The sequence below is a fragment of the Malaclemys terrapin genome, chromosome 1 (genome assembly GCF_027887155.1).
Source record: "Malaclemys terrapin pileata isolate rMalTer1 chromosome 1, rMalTer1.hap1, whole genome shotgun sequence".
Taxonomy (NCBI): domain Eukaryota; kingdom Metazoa; phylum Chordata; order Testudines; family Emydidae; genus Malaclemys; species Malaclemys terrapin.
Window position 1 is genome coordinate 128,499,566 of NC_071505.1, and position 22,963 is coordinate 128,522,528.

The window sequence follows — 22,963 nt, forward strand, 5'->3', positions numbered from 1 at the left end:
CCTTTTTATCAATGAAGACATTACCTTAGGCTCATTCCCTACCACTGTGTTGATTTTAGGACCACATTTTCAAAGCTATTTTCAAAGCACCTAACTCCTGATGGGAATCTAAATACCTTTGAGGATATGGACCTAAGGGTATATCTACACTTAAAATGCTACAAAGGCGCACCTGCAGTGCTGCATCTGCATCAATGTAGCACTTCAATGTAGGCACTACCTACACTGACAGGAGGGGTTTTCCTATCGGTGTAGGTAATCCACGTCCCCAAGAGGCGATAGCTAGGTGGACAGAAGAATTCTTCTGTCAGCATGACGCTGCTGACACTGGGGGTTAGGTAAGTATAGCTATATCTCTCAGGGGTATGGCTTTTTCACACACCCTGAGAGAAATAGCTATGCCGATGTATGCAGTGATGAGCTGCCAGAATGTTAATAACCGGTTCCCTACCGGGTCTTCGGCGGCACTTCGACGGCGGGTCCTTCAGTGCCACCGAAGACTCGGAGCGAGTGAACAACCCGCCGCCGACCCGGTAGGGAACCGGTTATTAAGCGCCACCCGGTGAATACAAGTCTGGGACCCCACACACACACCCTAACTGCCCCCCAGGGCCCCACCCCCTACCCAACTCGCCCCACTCCCTGTCCCCTGACTGCCCCGACCCCATCCACCACCACCCCGACAGACCCCCAGAACTCCCATATCTACCCAACCCCCCCGTTTCCCATCCCCTGACCATCCCCCCAGAACCTCCACTTCCTCCAACCGCTCCCTGCCCCTTATCCAACCCCTCCTCCCAGCCCCGGCCCGGCCCCCTTACCATGCTGCTCAGGGCAGCATGTATGGGTGCTGCACGACCCACTGGAGCTCGCAGTCCCACCCCCTTACCATGCCGCTCAAAGCATCAGGAGCTGCCCAGGAGCAGTCCAGAGCACTGGCGCTGGGCTCTGCGAGAGGGGGGAAGGTGGAGGATGGGGCGGGGGAGCCTCCCCAGCTGGGAGCTCAGGTGGGCTGGACAGGATGGTCTCGCGGGCCAGAGTTTGCCCATCCCTTTAACAACCGGTTCTAAACTGGCTTCTAAATTTAACAGTTGGTTCGCTCAAACTGGTGCGAACCAGCTCCAGCTCACCACTGGATGTATGTTCCCAGTGCAGACCAGCCATTAGTCCCAACAAGCCTATCTTGGCTTGTGGCAAGGCTGGCAAGATTCTTTTTGAGCTAGTTTTGCTTCGTTGGGGATAAAGAGTAAACTAAAACTGAGGAGGAGGAGGGGACCCTGGGGAAATTTGTAGAGTGAAGACTGCTGCTTAGTTACTCCTAAAGCCCATGGGGGGTAAATTTGGAAGCACCCCCCCCCCCCCCCAACAGCCTAATAAGGCTCTGAGGGGATGCCACAACCTGAACTCTAGGCCTCCTAAGGCCCATGACGGAGAGTTTGGGGACAGGTTAACCTAAGGTTTGCAGGAGGTGCATTCTGGAGGAAGGCCCAAGGAGAAGCCTCATTATGGACTGCAGGTTGAACTTGTCATAGGGCTGAAGAGCTTACATGGGCTCAGGGGAAGGAGAATCATGGTGCATGGGGGAGGGACTCCCAGGGAAGTAGCCATGCAATGCAACAGCAGCTTTTCTGTTCCCGTGACTCTCGTCCTCCCATGCAGTCCAGAGAACAGCAGGCCAAGAGGGAAGGGAGATTTATCCCCCAACTTTCCTGCCAGCCACATTTCCCCCCTTGCTATATACCTTAGGAAGGGACCCTCAATCCTGCAGACCTCATGGCTTGATTTTCAAAACTGCTGAGCCCCTACAGCTCCGACTGATTTCAACGGGACTTGTGTGTGTTCAGTATCTTTGAAAATCAGGCCTAAAGAATTAAGACGTTCTTAGTTTGCATGGTAACTGATAAATAAACTCTTTGCTATGGATGGATAACCCTGTTGCCAACTCTTGTGATTTTAACATGAGTCTTGTGATATTTGGTATTTTTGTGAAAGCCCCAGCTCCTGGACTCACTTGACCACAGGAGAATCTCGGCTTACATTAATAAAAAGTAAGTTTCTGTCCCTCTTGGTTACAGAGAGAAGATGGAAAACTTGACCCCTAAAGGCTCAAAACAGCTTAGAAGATAAATCCCTCCTGATTTTTAAGCCAATCTCATGATGGGGGTGGGAGCTGACTCATGATTTTTGAATACTGGAGTTGGCAATATTGAGCTAAAGTAGTCTGAGTTTCTCAGGGCATCACATGGGGGAAGAGTTAAGGTGGTCTGGCTACCTAACTGGATTTCCATGCTTTCAGAGGTTTGGGTTTCTTTTGAGTTTAACCTTCACTCTGGATTTCCAGGGTTTCCAATAGTTTATCAATTTCTTTTTGTTTTGTGTCTACCTTTCAAGAACTTTGGCTGAAAATTACATTTAAAATTGTTTTCAAACCAATGATCAATACGGTGACAAATTCTTTTAATTGAGGTTTTCAGATAAACAGCTTTGAACAGAAGCTTCGGGTTACATGGATACAGCTAGGAAGTAGTAACACTCTAAAAACAGTCAAAAAGCCACACACACACACACACACACACACACACACTTTTCTGCCCCCACTGAGAGCCCTCAGGTAAAATTTTGGGATGTAAATAAGCAGGGCTTTTTTAAACCATCAGAAAGAGAATACAAATCCAGTTATTTTTCCTTTGCAGATTACCTTTAATAGAGACACCTTCTTATTAAAAACAAGCAAACAAAAAAGACATTTTCTGCCCAACCCAGAGCTCCCAGAAGCATTATACTTGATTCCAATGGGAAGCAGATGGTTATGCAGAAACTCTCTTCCCTTCTTTTAAAAATACCTTTCATACGGGTCACAGGGATTTGCTTCTTTTAGATTTCCTCTAAATTCCCAGAAACTTGCAGTGAAATGGGAAAATTTACCATGTGGGAATATCATGTTGTTATATGTTAGTGCACTAATGATGTTGTATCATGACGCTGTGCAATTCCATAACATGGTTTAGGATTAACACAGGCAAGATATAATAAGTTTGAGGCACTGCTCTACATTAATTATTTATTATTACACTAGTACCAAGGGTCCCATTGTGCTAGGTACTGCACAAACACAGTTCCCCACACAGCTTAATAGTCAAGTCAGACAAAGTATGGGAGGGGACTCAGGCAACAAGAGTTGAAAGTACCTGCTCAAGGTGACACAGCAAAGCCAGGAATACAATGCAGTCTAGTCCAATGTCCTATTCATTGCATTTAGCACAGACATGACGCTGTAATTTTTGATGTCTGAGATGGGCTGTAATTTGAAATCAAAGTTCTTTAGAAAGTAAAATCATCCCCTATAAAGAATTTAGGAAGCAGCCAAACCAATTCACCTATTTATATAAGAAAAATGTTTCTAGCCCTCTTGATCCTCAAGCAATTATTACAGCTAACGAAAAAACTTTGGGCAGGTCCTCGTGGGTGTAATAGCTATCGGAACTAAGACAATTACACCAGCTGAACTGTGTGTGTGTGTGTGGGGGGGGGGAGGTTAGTAATTTGTGTGCCTTTTGCACAGATTCAGTAATAACTATCACATATATGGAGTGCTGCTTTTATGAAAAAGCCTAATACATAAAGATGTAGCATTTACTGAAAGAAAACACAACACAAAACGGACGTAAAAAACTCCCTACCAAACCCTTCCAGCAATGTCCAGTTACTGATTTAGAGGTTAGTGCTGTGTTCTGGAAAAAATCCAGGCACCATATGATTTCATGCACTAAAAACTTTAAACATTTCAGAGAAACATAACATATGACATAGGGTGTTTTTATTTAATGAATGGCTTTAAAAAATGGAGCCAGTGTCCCTTTCACAGATGTACATCTCAGGCCAAAAGCATTGCTTTAGAATGTGTCATCACTTGGGAACCTAAAGAATTGTGCTTGAGAAAACATTGCTAGAAAATAATATCCCCTTCCCAGAATGGTTCACTTCAGGCTTTGTAGAAAAACAGAACTCATTTCCACTGGATATAATTTATCTATTGAGAAACTTACTTAAAGGCACCAGGTTACTGGGCACATAGTTAGAAAACTGTTTACTCTCATAGTAATAATAATAATGAATCATTATTATTAGCACTTAGCTCTTATATAGCACTTTACATCCTCAAACCATTTTGCAAACATGAAGTAGTTAGTCCTCACAATACCCCTGTGAGATAGTAAAATATTATTAGCTCCTTCAGGGGATGTGTGTGGAGATGCACAATCCAAACTGGAATTTCTGGAAGCACATTGCACTTGACTTAGTGCTTGTCTTCACTGCTAAAAAACCCTTTGTTTTTTACCTCAGAGTAACTAATGTGCACGAGCTATTCTGAGGCACAAAGTGAAGACCAGGCACTTTAGTTTTATTGAGAGGTAAACTCACCAAGGTAAACGGCTTATAGCCCCGGATGGGATTCACTTTGGCGAGTTTACCTGACAGTAAAATGAAAGTGTCTGGTCTTCACTGTGTTTTTGCTTCAGGATAGCTCATGTGCATTAGTTTTTTACACAGAAAAATGCCTGTTCATCAAAACAAACTTTTCATGGGAGACAGTTGGTTTGGACAAATTTCTTGACTAAAACAAAAATTTGGAAAAAAAAGTTTTTAAATTGTTGAGACGTGCCATTTTGACTTTTTTTAAAATGAAAATTTTGGTTTTCTGGTTGAAAACATCTTGTTTCCTCCAAAATTTAAGCTAAGTATAGTACCTTTTTAAATAGTCATTCCTGAAACAAAACCTTTCAAAATTATCAAAATGAAATGTGTCAATTGACTTGAACCAAAAACTTTTTGGTTCAGGACAGTTTTCAAAATGTTGACTTTTCATCCCAACATGGGAAAAATTTCCAAAACTTTGAAAATGTTTGTGGGATGCGAAAACCATTTCCTGCCCAGCTCTAACTAGGACTTTCATGTGTTAGTTAAAAGTGTTAGAAATACACCATTTTAATGAAAATATGAGTCATACCTCCCCCCGAGATGGAAGAGAAGGTTTCTTGCATCCTATGGCTGACCTTGAGCACCCATGAAGGGCTAGTCCCAGACTACCCCTAATGGACACATATAAGGGCTCCTTTAATAAACCTAGATATGGCAGGCCAATTCAACTCACCATTCAGCACATAGGCACTCTCTAGGGCCCCAATCCTGCATACAATTAAGTATATTAGTAGCTTTATGCATCTGAATAGTCCATTGAACTCAGGGGGACTACTCAGGTGCATTATTGGGGCTTGTGTCTGGTATTATACTTACCCCTTAACCACAAATTCCTTCAGGAAGGTAGCGTTTTGCATGCAAATGGCTTTTTAATGGAGTTTGAATTATAATGAGCTCTCACAGCCTTGGATAGGTCAAAAACAAGTGTAGTCAAACCATTGAAATAGATCACCTTCTCTTACCATTTTCTTCATCCTGACTGCAACAGTGTCCAGTAGAGTGGCTGTCTGATTATCCCAGCCTGACCCACACTTCCTAGATTAACTTTAAAAAAACAAAAACAAACAAAAAACCCCCCACAACCACAAGATATTAAGTGGCTAGCTTAAGTATGCTTTGTCATTTTTGCAAGTGCCGTCTTAAATGTTAGGGGGATGGGGCAAAATGAAGATGGGACGCTTGCATAACCAGTTCCCAAAGTAAGAATACAATTGTGGGGCTTGGCTAATGTTGCAGCCCAAGTAAGAGCTGAGAAGCAAGTACAGGCTGGGGGGATACACGAAAATCCTAGCACTGCTCAGATCAGCCCTCTATCAACTGTTCTCATTCCTTTCCTTTCTGTTTCTCTTCTCTAAATTTGTCTTCGTTTAATCCTCTCTTCCAGGCTTTGACTCGTTTCTTCTACAACTGACACACACACACACACACAGCTCAGTTATGATCATTTCCTGCACGATGCATAACTGAACGTCGAACGGGATTAAAAAGTACATCATGTCTCCTTCAAACTATTTATCTGAAAACCTCGCTCTGTTTTGCCTGTCGTGCCCTCTTTCTGCGGGAGGATGGCGCTCTGATATTTGAAGATCTTTTCTTCGGGGCTCTATAGTAGTTTTTCACGCTTTGCTGCTACTATAGCAGGCGCCTGCCTCTCTCACTATTTGCTGCAGCAATCAGGGGGTGCCTGACTGTAAACAAAACACTTTAGATCACAGCAAGGTCGCTCCAGACACAGCCTTTCTACTTACAGCCTAAACTATTTAAGGTGGAATGGTTGTGGTTTATTTCTTCTAAAGGGGAAAACAATAAGAAAACTCCCCTGTTGCCAATTAGCTAATTAGCCTGACTCCAGCAGCAAACACTGCTCATAAAATGCTAAGCAGGATGTGAGCTAAGGGTTGAGTTGCTCCTTGAGGAAAGACCATGATAACTACAGGTCATTTGAAGATTTTCTCCACAGAATTGCTGAATGCTCCAAATCGTGTTAAGTCCATACCTCTTGGAATGTCTTCTCATGTGAAAACGATTGCATTGCTGAGGCTACAGTCTTGAGTCTGCCCTGCTTTTGCACATAGCACAGTCCTTTATACCAGTACAAAGCAGGTGTAAAATACTTCCAATCAGAAGGTGGCATTTTATCCCTACTTTGCACCGATATAAATGACTGCAGCCTTACAGCCTCCAATGTTGCAAGTGTAACACAGTCTTTTAGGATGGTTTACTCTAGGGCAGAGGTGGGCAAACTATGGTCCGTGGGCCACTCCTGCCAGGCCCCTGAGCTCCTGCCCCCAGCCCCTCCCCTGATGTTCCCCCTTCCCTGCAGCCTCAGCTTGCCCCGCCGCAATCCTCTGGGTGGCGGGGCTGCAGAGCCGCTGCCTGACTCGGTGCTGCTCGGTGGCGTGGCTGGCTACAGCTGGGCAACGCGGCTGCCTGTCCTGGTACTCTAGGCGGCGTGGCTGTAGTGCCGTCAGCCACCGGTGTGCTCCAGACAGCATGATAAGGGGGGAGGGAGTGGAGGAGTTGGATAGAGGGCAGGGGAGTTCTGGGTGGTGGTCAGGGTGTGGATAGGGGTCAGGGCGGTCAGAGGGCAGGGAACAGGGGGCTTGAATGGGGGCAGGAGTCCCCAGGGGGCAGTCAGGAAGGAGGGGGGATTGGATGGGGTGGCAGGGGGTTGGATGGAGCGGCAAGGGGCAGTCAGGCAGGGGTTCTGGGGGCAATCAGGGGACAGGGAGAAGCGGTGCTTGGATGAGGCAGGAATCCCAGGAGGGCAGTCAGGAGTGAGAGGATGGGTTGGATAGGGTGGCGGGGGGCAGGCAGGGGAAAGGGAACAGGGGGGAGGGTTGGATGGGACAGGAGTCCCAGGGGCCTGTCAGCAGGGCCGGCTTTAGGCCAATTTCACCAATTCCCCCGAATCGGGCCCAGTGGCAGGGCCGCCGGGGTGGGGGCAAGTGGCTGAGAATCCCTTCCCTGGCTAGAGGCTCCTTGTTAATTTTTACTCACCTGGCAGCGCTCCGGGTCTTCGGTGGCACTTCAGCGGCAGGTCCTTCACTCACTCTGGGTCTTCGGCAGCACTTCGGTGGCAGGTCCTTCAGTGCCACCGAAGACCCGGAGCGAGTGAAGGACCCACCGCCAAAGACTAGGAGTGCCGCCCGATGAGTATAAGCCCCACGTGTTTTTTTACGGTTTTTTTTTTTCAGTCATCCCTGCCGGGACCCCATCAAAACTGTTCGAATCGGGCCCCGCACTTCCTAAAGCCGGCCCTGCCTGTCAGGGGGTGAGAAGCAAGACGGATCGGATAGGGGGCGGGGGCTGGGCCAAGCCTCACTGTTTGGGGAGGCACAGCCTCCCCTAACCAACCCAACAGACAATTTCGGAAACGCGATGCGGTCCTCAGGCCAAAAAGTTTGCCGGCCCCTGCTCTAGGGTCTCTCTTAAATGCCCAAGCTCACACTTGCTTTTTTGGCAGTCCATTGGGTCTCTGGCTGAGAGAGGTGTGTGGCTCTCTGTAGGCCTTCTCTGTACTAGAAAAGTGAACCAAGTTTAGCTAAATAAACAGTTAATCTGATGCAAGCCTCTGATGTAGTCAAACTAGTGCTTTCTAGTATAGACCAGGTGCTAGATCTGATGCTGAGTTCCTAGCTGGACATACAACTGATAACCATTCATGTATAATTTATCCAGGCAAGCTCCTGAAGTCATGAGAATGTTGGCTTTATTTTAATTTTATTTTAATTTTAAAAGTAAGTTTTTAGACTTGTGGTAGCAGAGAGAAGTTGGAAAATGAAAACTAAGGGCTAAAACCAAACCAGAAGGTAAATAAAAAGGTAGACAATTTTATTATTTCATTGAAATCTCATGATTTTTAAGATAATCTCATGGTGTAGGTTTTTTGTCTTTTGGTTTTTGGCCTGATATATGATTTGTTGAATGATTGGGCTGGCAATATTAAGACCCATCGGACATAATGGTCCAAGCACAGGATAGAAAACTAAGGCCATGTCTACACTACAAAATTATGTCCATTTAACTGATGTCAGCATACAGCCACTGTAGTATTAAATCACTTGTGTGTGTGCATGCACACTTGGCTCCTTGTGTTGGCAGTGCATGTCCTCACCAGGAGTACTTTTATCAATTGTAGTGTCAGTGTTGGCATTGTGGGACAGCTCCTGAAGGCCAGTAACAGTCGATGTAGGTGCTGTGTTGACCTAATTACTTCAACTGACTCTATCCGCTTGGAGAGGTGGTGTTATTTAGGCCATGTCTACACTAGCACTTATGTTGACAAAACTTTTCTTGCTCAAGGGGTGAAAAAACCAACCCCGAGTGACATAAGTGTTGCCAGAATAAGCGCTTGTGTGCACAGCACTATGTCGGTGGGAGATGCTTTCCTGCCAACATAGCTACTGCCGCTCGTTGAGCTGGTTTTATTATGGCAACAGGAGAACTCTTTCCTGTCGCCATAACATGGCTACACAAGCAATCTTACAGCAGCACAGCTCTATTGGTACATGGCCTAAATCAGTGTAGAGAGGTACTTATGTTGGCGGGAGCCAAATTTAAGAGAAGACACCTCCACAGTTAGGTCAATGCAAGGCAGCTTATGTCGATCTAACTGTGTAGTGCAGACCAAGCCTAAAATTAAAAACTCCCTGCTCTGAAACTAATGCCTTCTAAGGTCTTGGGTAAGTCACATGAAATGGGAATGATCATTGTGATTGAATGGGGCAAAAGGGGAAAACTGGATTTTCCATATTTATTTTTCCTCTTCCTTTCCCCAGCCTTACTCCTGGTGTTGGGAAATGACTATTTTTATTACATCATTGCCTTAAGGAATGTTCGTACTGAAAGCTTAAGCAGCCCATTAAAAAGAGAGAGAGAGAGAGAGAGAGAGAGAGAGTGTGTGTGTGTGTGTGTGTGTGTGTGTGTGTGTGTGTGTGTGAGAGAGAGAGAGAGAGAGAGAGAGAGAGAGAGAGAGAAACAAACCCAGTTGCTTCAAGGTCAGTTGAATCCTCTCCCTCCCCCAGTTAAACTCTGTTGTATGGGCTCTCCGCTTAAATTAGTTTGTCCAAAGCAACAAATCTGGCGGTGCATAGGCACATAGAAATACAAATCGAATTAAAGTGAAAATATATCGTGTTGTGCAGGATAGAGGGGAACACAGAGTGACCGTCAGCCCCAAAGACTAGGATCTTTCTGTTCCCATTACAACGGTAAAGGAGTAAATCCTTCAGCAAGGGCTGGTGGTAGCGTCCCCCGGGGCGCTCTTAATCTCGGAGGATCAGATTTGGACTGAAGCCCTAGCAGAACCCTCTACCCCTGTCAATGGGACCTCCCTTTCACGTGAAGGAGACGGCACGGGCTATGATCCGGGACGGGCAGGGAACAGAAAGTGTTAAAGGTACGCAGTACTGGCCGTTATCTGCTCCGAACCTGCCGTAGCTGACTGAGGAGGTGGGTGTGATTCCTGGAGCATCTAACCCATTACCCCAAGCACATTACAGAAACTAGGCTAACTTAACTGACGGCGACCCTAACCTCCACGAAGAATGCGGGAGCCGCCGCTTCGCTTACTTCTTTCTCTCTTGTTAGGAGGTGTCCCTGCTGGCTCCCTCCTTGCTTACACCTCCCTACCTCCCTCCTTATCTGGCGGGCAAGGGGTGCTGTTGTATCGAGGGGTCCCGCTTCTCTCTCCCGGCCCCGCGTGTGTTCAAATCCAAGATCCCCTTCCAGCCCCAGCGCCTTGCCGTGAACTCCTGACCTTCCCGTCTCCAGGGCGAAACACTTGGCGCGGGTGGATGCGAAGCGCTTGTTGCAAGAACGAAGTCAAAATGTAACTAGCCTCCCCACCATGGCTCGCTCCCGGCCCCGCTGCAAAGCCGCTCCGCGCTTAGCCTCCGCCAGCCCAGCTCGCTGCGGGGCAGATGGGAGCTTTGCAGGGCCGCTTCTAACAACAGAAAAATGGCAAAACGGTTTTTCTCCATCTCCCTCCCCCCCCCCCTTTTTTTTTTTAAATGATTACGATTAAAGCGTATTGAGACCGAGAGGTGGCAAATGAGGCCGGGCCACCTTTAGATCTGGCTGTTTGGAAGAGGTGAGGCGCACAGATGGGGCGGCGCCCTGCGCATTAACCAATGGATCGCCTCCGCTGTTTAAATAGACTTGTAATGTCAATCATTTTCTTCTTCGTCAGCCTCCCTTCAATCGCCATATTGGGCAACCGAGAAAAGGGCTCGTCTTTTCTTGTTTTTTCCGTCGTCTTTTTTTTTTTTTTTTTTTTTTTTTTTTTTTTTTTACTACACGGCAGCTTTGACATCGGCGAGGTTTGCGAGCGCAGTTTGGATCGGGGGAGCCGCGGGCTTCGCATCAGCCTGGAACTGGGCTTGCAAAAGGGGGCTTGGCTTTTCCCCATCCTCCGCTCTCCACTTGATCTGCCCCAGGCTTTCTGGTGAATATCAGGGGTTCTCTCCCCCCGGCCTGTGTCTTATGCAAGTGTTTGGTGTTGTCTCTTCTCGTGGAGCCGAGATCGAGTTTAAAAAAAAAAAGAAGAGGCAAGGAAGAAAATATTTTCACGTAGCGAAAGAGAAAAACAACCACCGCCGCCAGAAGAAAGAGGGTGGGGGGAAATGTCAAACGTACGTATTTCGAATGGGAGCCCGACCCTGGAGCGGATGGAAGCCCGGCAGTCGGAGTATCCCAAGCCTTCAGCTTGCAGGAACCTCTTTGGGCCCGTGAATCACGAAGAGTTAAACAGGGACTTAAAGAAGCACTGCAAGGACATGGAAGAGGCATGTCAAAGGAAGTGGAATTTTGATTTCCAGAATCACAAGCCCCTGGCTGGCAAGTTCGAGTGGCAAGCCGTGGAGAAAGGGAGCTCGCCCGACTTCTACTTCAGACTCCCGAGGCCCCCCAAAGTCGCTTGCAAATCTGCCATCCATGAGAGTTTGGATGTAAATGGAAACTGCCCAACGGTGATTGTAGTCGGTTCTCAGGGAATCTCAGAGGACACTCACTTTGTAGATCAAAAAACTGATGTATCTGAAAATCAAACGGACTTAGCAGACCAGTGCAGTGGGCAAAGAAAACGACCAGCGACGGATGGTAACGTACTCTTAGAAAACAAAAGCTTTTTGCTTTCTGTACTGTATCCTTGTCAGTGTTAGTTAGTGCTGTATACCTCCTTCGCATATACATCACGCTCATATCTTGCATACAGTAAACTGTTCTACTGGTTTACTGGGAGACAGCGTTTTAAGATTTACCCTTCCTCTTAGCTTAAAAACCCAGGACTGTCTGTACTCTCGGGAAGCTTGAGTTAAATTGGCTTCTAGAGCCCATGGATCATTTGCAATCAAATGCCCTTACAAACTAACACCTCCTTCCTCTCCCCGCGACTGTAGTAATCGCTATGTGAACTCTGCATCCTTTTGACTTTTTTAAATAGTACAAGTTTCATAACACATATGAAGCAACGCGTAGAAAGATATTTTGGACAAAACAAGAAACTTGTATCTTTATTTAAGCAAAAAAAAAACCCTCCTCCCCATCTCTTTCATCTCTTTCGATAGTTGACCCTGAGGGTCATAAATATTCAGGGTCCTCCAGTCCCTCGTTCCCCCATGCAGCGCAAACATCTGGCAGCAAACGTATTTAATATCAAGTTTTCAGTTTTCTTTTTGTTTCTTTCAATGTTGCCCTCCTAGATTCTTCTCCTCAACCTAAAAGAGCCAACACAACAGAAGAAGAGGTTTCAGAAGAATCCCCCAGTGCCAGCTCAGTGGAGCAAACACCCAAGAAATGCAGCCCAAGAAAACGTCAAACGTAAACTGTTTAGGTGGGTTCCCATTACAATGGTGGAGTTTGTTTGTTTGTTTTAAACCAGTGTAACTGAGTAAAGCATTGAAGGACTATGGAAAGGTCCACTCTGAGGCCATTCCAGTATCTATGATATTAGTTTCTCTGATAAACTTTGTAGACTTGGTCTTTTTTTAATACGCCTGAAAAACAGAATTTCAAAAGGGCTTTAAAATAGAAGTCTACAGATTAAATACATCTTGTTAATATGCTTTAGGAAGACTATGCTAAATTTTGGGGGATAGGGGAGAGGGAGAGTAAATGAGCGAGTTTTTACTGGGCCATTAATAAACAATACCTTCCTTCTGGTTTAAGATTTGGGTCACTTAAGTAGGGAGGATCCTCTTACCAATTGTATCGGTACCATGCTGGTAGAACGCATGAGTTTCAAATACGTTCTTTCTAAACTGTTTTAAACTTTCAGATGAGTATTAATGGCTTTTCCCATGGTCTTTGCACATACCAGCAAACTTTCATCGTGAGACATATAAGTAAATAAGGACTGTAAATCAAGAAGCTGAGCATTTTATTTATATCAGAACTATTCTTTTTGTTATATTTATTTTTGTACGATCACACACATCGGAATGTACAATCAGCACCCTGCGTTAGTGAGAGGGGTTTTTTTAAATGTAAGGGCTAGGGGGTCGTACATTTACCGATGGTTTCAAAGTAGTAGGGATTAAAGGAAAGGGTTTCCAAACATGATTTGCGATTGTGCAGAACAGATTAAGCTGTAAAGCAGAAGTTAAAACAAATTAGCTCTGCTGGGGTAAACAATCCATGAACACGTCAGCATGCATGTGTATGCAAATTGTACTACTACTGTCTGTTTATTTGGGTGTTTGAAGGGGAAACTAATGGTGTCGGCAGACAAAAAATAAAAGGAGTGGAGTAGAGGAGGGTTCCCTGGGCTGTTTTTTTTTATTATTGCAACCCAAAATACGTTTTGAGTTTAGAAAGATAGAAGATCAGTTGCAAACGAATCTTGCATTAATCTTAAATATGTGACTCTGGGTCAGCCAAGAGACTTGTTGCAAAACAGCTTAATAACACAGCATTTATACTACTTTAAAAAAGTGAAATATGGGGAGCTCTGGAAACATGTTCACTTGGTCTCAACTCTGTGTAAGCCTGCTGGATTTAAAAAACCTATGTGTGGATCAGCAGCCCTCCATAAGGGTGGAGGTGAGTTTCCCTTGTTTTTAAAGGAATATGTCCCTCTTCTGCCCATATACTACTGATTACTCGTCAAAAGTTTTCTTGGCACCACACCCAATTTAAAATCGCTCCATCCCCAACAATTAGGGCAAAGAATGCAAGTGATCGATTTAGTTTTTAAATAGTGACTTGTGTCTCATGATCTCTAGTAGAGCAAAGCAATTGCATTTCTTTTGGCACTTCTAATACCTTCCTTTTTTATTTTCATCACAGAGTTAAGAATATGCATTTCCTTGTTCATCGGATGCCTCGGAGGTTGATGAAGGGAGGAAGATGTAAAGTTTTTTATATATATAAAAGTTAAAATACATATCGTTGATTCTCCATGGGATGGAGATACTGTACAAGCACTGAAAAAAACAAAAAAATAAACAATAACACTAAAATTTTAGGCACTCTTAAAAGACCTGCCTCTAAAAGCATTGGATGTAGCATTGTGCAATTAGGTTTTTCCTTATTTGCTTCATTGTACTACCTGTGTATATAGTTTTTACCTTATGTAGCACATAAACTTTTTTGGGGGGGGGAGAGGGAGGGAATGGAAAAGGGTGACCAATTGAAACTTGCTTTCACAATCTAGCAAGCAGGGAAATTTATGAAGAGAAGCAGTGTAGAGGTTTTCTTTAAAAAAAACTTTTTAAAGATGTATTGTCTCTTTAAGTGGGCTCTACAATGTCTTTTTTTTTTTTTAAATACACCATAATGCTAACACTGGCTACAGCAGACTGTTACAGACTGCTTGTGAATTTCTACTTATTACATTAAGCTTATGAGGTGGGAGCTCTGTTTCCGTTATGTAGCAGCAAAAGGATTTTTATGTCCTGCAACTTCTTAAATCTCTTAGGATAAACCTAAAGAATTTTAGAGTAGTTCCATTGATTCTAACTATTATCCATAACATTAGCTGGATATTTTCAAATGAATCTGGAGAGTTCATATTTCAAAACAGAATATTGTTGATTACTGATGTTCATGAGTGAGTGAAAAGGGACACTACATCTTTAAACAGTATTTCTACACTGCCTGTGTATCTGTATGTAAAAATAAAAACATAAAAGTTTGAAGTGTACCTGTGTACATAACTCTGTAAAGACACTGAGAAATTATACTAACTTATTTATGTTAAAAGATTTTTTTAATCTAGAAGATATTTTTTCCCCATAAAGCCAAAGTGGCATGTTTTGTGCATTTGTAAATGCTCTATTTGGTAGACTTTTAGGGGTTTTTGTTTGTTTGTTTGTTTCTGTTTTTTTTTTCTTTCTTTTTCTGTTAATTAATATGGCTGTGCTGAAAGGATTGCAGACTGAGCCAAGTTTAATATTTTTTTTGTAATGCGTGAGAAAAAATTGCCAATTGATATTGTTTCACATCAAGCAATCAATAAAGAAAACTGCCATATATATGAAATGAGTTCTCTGCTGTGTGTTTCAATTTCATTCTTTACCTGGCCCAAGAGGAAGTAGATTACTTCAAGTAGTACAGCAGGTTTCCCTCTGTGTGCCTAAAGTATAGGGGAAAGTAAGGAATAAAGATACAGCATTATAAATATATACATTCCTCAGGCCATGTGTCATAACTTACTGTTACTTCCACCAGTAATAGGCACTATCTCAGATTAACTGGGAGCAAAGGCCCTCAGCCTCTTGGTTCAATGGAGGAAGTTAACTTCTTGAGTCACACCATTTTGTTTAAAAACTATACCTTTGAAATCTTAATCCAAATAACATCTGGTCATAACATACTCAAATACTGGACCATATCTTGCCATCAGATGGCACAAGATTTGGCCAACTGTACATCAGACCTAAGCTGCTGTTAAGGCCCAAATCCGTAAAGGTATTTAGGCTCCTAACTTCCACTGAAATCAATAAAGCTTTCACTCTATGCATCCGAAGAAGTGAGGTTTTTACTCACGAAAGCTTATGCCCAAATAAATCTGTTAGTCTTTAAGGTGCCACCAGACTCTTTGTTGTTTTTGTAGATACAGACTAACACGGCTACCCCCTGATACTTGACAATAAAGGTAAGGAACCTAAATACATTTGAGGACCTGGGCCTTAAATCCCTCAACAATCTATGCCTGGAATCTGTCAGCGCTACTCCCGTACCCCCATTTTAAAGAATTTTCAAGTTCTGATATGACTGTGTCTGAAAACCCTCTTATATTAACCGCATCTTACCAAATATGTCCATTTCCCTTGTCCACACAAAATAAGTAAATCAACAAAATCATAGGATTCTGCATATATAAAAAAACCCTAATAATTACATTGACTAGTAAGTACGCAATTGGGTTTGCTTTTAGTATGTTTGTGCTTCTAAATTATCTCCATGTTTGTAGAGCAAACACATTGGTTTTTGTTCCATACAGAGAGTTAACCCTAGAAAATATTCTATGATCTATGGCTATGGTCCTGATCTTGCACACACTTATAAAAGTGCTCAACATTACTCACCTGAGTAGTCCCACTAAAACCATTGGACCTACTTTCCTGCTTAAAGTTAAGCATGTGCATAATGGTGGGGGTTGTTCGTGGCATCAGGGTCTCGAGTAGTAATGCCACCTCTGTCCAAAGCACCCTCACTATGTCACACTACTAAGGCTACTCTCTCTAATATAGAATCATGTACAGTATAGGGTGAATTAGGACCTAAACAGAAGTGGTTTCATACAGGGATAATGTTTTTCATCTGATTTTAAGCTGCTTCATTACAAACTCTTATGGAGAGCCAGTTTCCTGGGGAAAGGAGCACAAACCTATGTCAACAGGTAAAATGCAGGTAAGGTTGCTATCTCCTATTAATCGTTTTGACACAAAACCAAAGAGGTTGCATCACCACAGGAAAAAAGCTTTAAACAAGACAACTTGCATGCAAATCATCTACTGTAAAGGGGAAGGTAAATTGAGGTTTTTATAAGTGGATCTAAGACCATTTAAAAATAAAGGTCATTAGAAATATTTCATCAGTTGTTCTTTCACAAGTGCTCTTTCAAACTTTACATTGCCAGGGATGGAATCAGGACTAGTTAGCAAAACCTCACATCTCTTCAGGGCGTTGTTTTTTCTGAGCTTTCCCAGATATCTTGAGAGAGTCTGTGCCCCAGTTTCTCTACCTTCCTCTCAGCGCTGGGGGAGAGGCACTATGTAAGCATTGCCAGCTCCTTACAGGGAAATCCCTATAGCACTGTAAAGTTTTATTGTTCACACTATATTTGCCACGGCTGCATGCCTGGGCCTGTTCAAGTTGATCAGCTATTGACAGTGTTAGCACAACCATTTTTTCGAACATGTAGCTGAGCATACATCCATTCCATGCCCCCTGAAAATCGTATATGTGCGACAAAAAAAGCCCTAAATCTCAGCGAGTGAAATTTCTAGCGGGGCAGAAGCACCTACTTAAAGAGTCTAATTCACTTGCTGAAATCCCCTATTAAGCAATGTCCTGTTATTTATTTCCACCATGCCTGGGTTTTCCCTCGCTTGCTGCCTTAGCTTCGCTTAAAATACACTCTAGGCGCACAGGGTGTGCACTATCCCTGTAATTAAAGGCAGGAGAGGAAAACCGAACCGTTTCTCCCCAAGGACAGCAACTCGGAACGCTGAACGACCAGCCTGAAAGAAACCCCGACTTCTGAATCAGGGCACGCACTCCCCGGCTATGTATGTACTTGATGCAAGGCAGATGCCACCCGAGGACTGCGACTGTCCCAGGTCTGGGGAAAGGGAGTGGCCAGTGTTTGTTTCCACCGTGCTTTTCCTCGTCTGACGGCTAGGGATCGGTTTCAAATCCCTCTTCCCCGCAAGCCTATGGATGGCATCCAGCCGCCTGATGGTCTAATCTGCTTTCGTCTCCAAATTTTTAGGGGTTCAAAAGGTCTCGGCACGCCGAGTTGATAAGAAAAGCCCTAAGGTGAAGAGCACCAACAGGGAGTTTGCCATGAACAAAAGTGGTCACGGATGGGAAATAAACAGGCAGCGGCTCCTCCCTGTCTCAGCCTAACCCAAGGGATAGCGCGAGCGAAACCTCGGCCCGCCTAAAAAAAGCTTAAAGCGAGTGGGAAGGGAGGGGAGCAGAGGTAGGTCAGGCTCACGTGGGGCTCTGTTTGGGGGGTATATAGCGTAGGATCCGTACCCCAGATACACCGACCCAGTACAGTAATTGCCAGGTCCTAAGCAAGGAAAGGGGTGAGGATGGCACCTTTCCAGGGGTGCAGAGCGGGGTGTACCGGGGTACAGGATTACGTTGCGAGATGGGCGTGCAGGATTTTAAAAAAAAATGTTTTATATCGCACTGCAAAAAAAGGCAGGCGGTGTTTAGAGCTTTGCGTTGCAGGAGGGGGGCCCTCTACAAGGAATCCTTATCGAGCGATCATTTTCACCTGGGACCCATCACCATACCCTAGCTTCAAAAATCAAATAAAAAAAAAAAAGCTCCAAAATCTTGGAGTGGAGAGTCTCTCAGACCTCTCTAAAAAGAAACCCACTGTCTTCCAAAAAACAACTCAGCACCGATCTGCAATGCTTCGGGCCGTCCGTGGGTTAGCAGCACCCTCTCTCCTTGCTCACATGTTCCCCCCCCAAAGGGGGTGTGGGTAGGGGGAACGAATAAAACACACTCAAAAGTGATCTCACAATTCATCTTCCCCTCTCAGTAACCTTCCTCCCCTTGGAAAAACAGAGCAAAAAAACAAAAACACACCATTCCCTCCATGCACCGGCAGGGAAATGCAAATCACAAGCACACAGAGAAAAGACGAAGGCAGGATTGCATCATTGTAATATGTCCCCCTCAGCCCCCCCTCCTGCCCCCCAGCTCGAAAAGTGTTGTTGCAACAATCATGGCGTTGTTTCAAGTTACCCCCTCACTCCTCCACTCCCCCCCCCGCCTCTAAAATCAGCGGGTTGATCTGGGGAGGCGACTCAAGGGAGGCACCTTTGGAAAGTTGTGTGTGTGTGTGTGTGTGTTTTTCTTTTGAAATCCAGATCGCGCTGTAGTTGCGTTAGGAGGGAACGCTTGGCGGCGGGGGGAGGGAGAGGTGGGTTATTCTCTCTCTTTCTTTTTCCCCCTGCTGGCCGTGCTTGTTGTTGTAAACTGGATTGGCGTCGGCTGAGCCCAATGAGCCCGTGCTGGGGGAAACAGCCCATCGGCGGAGCGGCCATTGGGGAGATTTAAGGTGGACTCGTGGGATCAGCCGCGAGCGGCTCCAGAGCCCGCCCGAGAGGTCGTGGCTGTGCACCGGCTAGAGCAGGGCTCATTTACATACACTCCCTGATTGGCCTGTCGCGGCAGTTCGAATTCGTCTGCTGCTTGCTTATTAGTTCGGCGGCATTTTCCCCTCTAGCTGGCTGGAGGCAACCTTGCCTCGCTGTCTTTCCCGGGATGCCATGATGACCAGCAGCTCCCTACTCTGATCCTTGTGGGGTAGTGGGAGGGAGCAGCCATGCTGTCACTTACACACACACAGTGTGTGTGTGTAAAAAAAGCGGCTGGCTTGGTGTGGGTGTGGGTGTGTAAAAGTGTAAGTAAAAAAAAGCATCTGGCTTGGTTTGAATCTCAACCTCCAGAGATCACTCCCCATTCAGCCTGATGCAATATCATCCTCCCCTTCCCCCACTCCCGTTTCCACTGCTGCGGCAGAGTGAGGACGAGGGGGTGCTAAACAAACAGCCAAGAATTCGGCGAATGCGGTGTTGCACAATGTGTCAGGGAAGCAGTTTAGCAACCTCCGGCAAAATCAATATACATAGGACAGGAGGGAGTCTTATGGTGATAACGTTTCACCAGCAGGGTCCTTCTGAGGATGGCTGGGAGCCTCTCACCCCCCCCCCCCAACTCCTGCTTGTGGGGAGGGGGGATAAGCAGGACTCCTCCACACTGATCAATTAAATTAAAGGATAGTTTTAAAAAAATGAACGAGTGAGATTTTATAATGTCACATTGGAACGCAAAGCAAAAACCGTAACTAGGAGGCAAAGATTTGTCTCCCTCTGTTTTTGTTTAAATTGCCTTAAAATTAATCTAGAGAAGGGAGTCTCCAGAGGAGGGAGAGGGGGTGGCGGGAAGAAGGAAGAAGCAGTCTAGCAGTTTTCTCTGTAGCAAAGTTTCTTTGTGTGTGTACTTTTCTGCCCTCAGGATTTCTTTTTTAATCTTGACAAAACCTGTTTTAGAGGGAAGACGCATGGTCTAGTGGTTTAAGCACAGGACTAGAAGGCAGGAGATCTGGGTTCTTCAATTTCACATTTGCTGTTTAACCTTGGACAAGTCACTTCAACACTCTGCCTCAGTATCTGGAAAATGGCTAAAATACCCTCTCTCAGAAATGCACTGTGAAGTTTACATTGTTTGTAAAATGCTTTCAGATCCTTGAATAGAGACTGCAAAGTCTTGCATACTGAAGGATCACACACGATGGATACCACATGAAGCAGTCAAGCAAATCCACAAAGGTTCACTTTGCAGATCCCTATTTGCATCTTTACTAATTTTAAATTTCCCCCTTTATTTCCTTTACTTCATTTCAGGAAGTTGTTTCCCCCTCTCTGTATGAGAGTATACCCACGTCTGTAATGCATTCTAACTCTGCTCTACCTCTCGCAGCAGTGTTTTGCCATGCCTTATCCCAGAGTTTGGGATAAAGGTTCTGCAGGGGGCAGGAAGATTTTATTATCAGTTTCCTCACCCCAGCCAGAAAAGTAGGCATATGATGGGTTTCTTAACCAGAATTGACTTGAGAGTGACCAGGTGTTTTTGAGTGGAACACCTGGTTGAAAAGGGACCCTGTCCGCTCTGGTTAGCACTGCCAACTGGGCCATTAAAAGTCTGGTTGGTGGTGCTGCGGGGCTAAGGCAGGCTAGTCCCTACCTGTCCTGGCACTGCGCTGCACCCCTGGAAGTAGCCAGTAGGTCTGGCTCCTAGGTGGAGGGAATGGGGTTCTGCGTGCTGCCCCCACCCATGCACCTAGATGGGGGGGGCAGTGCCTGTGAGTGAGAGCAATGCACAGAGCCTCCTGGCCCCCTGCCTAGGACCCAGACCTGGTGGCTGTTTCTGGGGTGCAGCACGATGCCAGGACAGGCAGGGAGCCACCTGAGGTAAGCTTGTGCCCCAGCCCCTTCCCCCAGCCTGGAGCCCCCTCCTACACCCCAAACCCCTCATTCCTGGCCCCACCGTAGAGCCCTCACCCCCTCCTGAACCCCAACCCCCCTGCCTCAACCTGCAGCCCCCTCCCACACTCCAAATCCCTTGGTCCCATCCTCCAGCCTGGAGCCCCTGCTGCACTCCAAACACCTCATCCTCAGCCCCACCCTAGAGCCTGCTCCCCCAGCTGGAGCCTTCACCCCCTCCCGTACCCCAACCACCTGCCCCAGGTCAGTGAAAGTGAGCGAGGGTGGGGGAGAGCAAGCCACTGAGAGAGGGGGAATGTAGTGAGCTGGGGGTGAGACCTTGGGAAAGGAGCCGGGCTAGGGTGTTTGGTTTTGTGCAATTAAGACGTTGGCAACCCTAACTGACTTGTGCATCAGTCTGATAATTTCACTAGATCATATTTGCACAAATAATATTTGGGAGAAAAAAGTACTAATAGACTCTTAAAAGTGCGTGTTATCAACAAACACACTGGTAGCCATTTAATCATGGACTTTTTTCCACCACATTTCTCCCACTGCCAAATCTGCCTCCTTGGTTTTCTTCCCACTGCCCCGCTTGCATCCTGCCCCCCATCATTCATTTTAAAATTTTCCTTATTTTTTGCCTAGCTGACTTAAGTCTCTTCACATAACCCCAAATGATTTTAAAATCTAAAACAGAAATAAATGAAAGTGGGATAAAAGTGAAAAAATGTTGCCACCTTATTCTGCTCTGGTGGGAGGGAGGGAATATACTCTCCACTAAAATTACTAAGCTAATTTATATAAATACCTCTCAATAAGTAAGTACACACTCTTCAGGTTGCTGTTCCAGTATGATTTCCTCTGCCTCTATCCGAAAGAAAAAATAAAGTTGGGTTACCACTATAAAAGTTACTAAAGGAAACACTAAAAGTTACTAAAGTTACACAAACAAATAAATTACAGGTGAAAAATACATCTGTTTATAACTATGAAGTGCTATCCCACCTAATCATCCCTCATTACCATCTAACTGTTCCTTGGCTACAGCTGAACATAAGTAGAGAGATGTCTGGATATCCCTGCCTCTCACAATGAGACCCAGCAGTTTCATCCTTAAAATTCTGGTTTCCTGGGGAGACAAAAGGAAGAGGGAAAATTAATTGTCCAGCAAAGATGACAGAAAAATTGCGAACAAGTGAAAAGTAATCTGATGATATCTAGCAAGAGGTTTCCTAAATCACATTGTTCCAGATCTGACATTTAGGCACTAACTCCCATTGATTTCAGTGGGAGTGAGGTGCTTAATGTCTTTGAGGATCTGGATCATAGAGTCTTCCAGGGTAGATAAGAAGCCTATTATTTATTACAGTAGTGCCTAAAGGCTCCAAACAGTGACTGTATATATATAAAAAGATGGCTCCTGCTTTAAAGAGTTTACAGTCTAAGGGTACATCTACACTACAGGGGGGAGTCGATTTAAGATACGCAAATTCAGCTACGTGAATAGCGTAGCTGAATTTGACGTATCGCAGCCGACTTACCCTGTTGTGAGGACGGCGGCAAAATCGACTTCTGCGGCTTTCTGTCGGCGGCGCTTACTACCACCTCCGCTGGTGGAGTAAGAGCGCCGATTCGGGGATCGATTGTCGCGTCCCGACGGGACGCGATAAATCGATCCCTGAGAGGTCGATTTCTACCCGCCGATTCAGGCGGGTAGTATAGACCTAGCCTAAGTGTATGAAGAGAGGCAACATGTGGATACAACAGACTGTGGGGAGCGTAAGGTGACAATGAGACAAAAGACCTGGACAAAATATGTCAGGGTTTCTTCACCATACATCATGAAGCAAAAGAACGGGCCACAAAGCCAGGCTCTTGGGCCCAGATCCTCAGTGATATTTAGGCACCCAATTGCCATTTAAATTAATGGGAGTTAGGTACCTAAATACCTTTGAGGGTCTTGGCCTTTTCTCCTTTCAGGACACCTTTAACTCTTGTAGTCCTGGTCTATACACGAGGGTTGCATTAATATAAATTTCCTTTTGGCAGGAGTAGGTTTTCACACACATCTTTCTCCAACTGATGCATCCTTAAATTAAATCAACAGTTGTAACCCCCTTTTTTAGGCGTGCAGCTGTTGACTGGTGGAGTTAAATTGCTACTACATCAATGTGGATGACTACTTATACTGATGTAAGTACATTGGTCCAAGAAGGCCTCTCACTGCTATCCCATGCTGCACCAGACTCTGGAGAATTGACCTGTCTGGTAACTTTTCTGAACTCTACTGCCCAGGACTC

General features: G+C 45.2%; 1 protein-coding gene and 1 long non-coding RNA gene across 8 annotated transcripts in view; one reads left to right on the forward strand and one right to left on the reverse strand.

Annotated features, from left to right (window-relative positions):
• The window catches only part of LOC128842623 (uncharacterized), a 53,606-nt gene extending 43,151 nt beyond the window's left edge, over positions 1-10,455 (reverse strand). For all 7 annotated transcript variants that reach the window (XR_008446072.1, XR_008446078.1, XR_008446066.1 and 4 more), the window contains exon 1: positions 10,241-10,455. This is a non-coding gene — a long non-coding RNA (uncharacterized LOC128842623). The remainder of the gene's footprint in view (positions 1-10,240) is intronic.
• A 274-nt stretch (positions 10,456-10,729) lies between these two features.
• CDKN1B (cyclin dependent kinase inhibitor 1B) lies at positions 10,730-14,964 on the forward strand. Its single transcript, XM_054038750.1, has 3 exons — positions 10,730-11,580; positions 12,183-12,313; positions 13,768-14,964. Exons 1-2 carry the CDS (start codon positions 11,106-11,108, stop codon positions 12,302-12,304), a joined length of 597 nt encoding a protein of 198 aa, XP_053894725.1. The 5' UTR covers positions 10,730-11,105; the 3' UTR covers positions 12,305-12,313; positions 13,768-14,964.
• Positions 14,965-22,963: the final 7,999 nt, after the last annotated feature.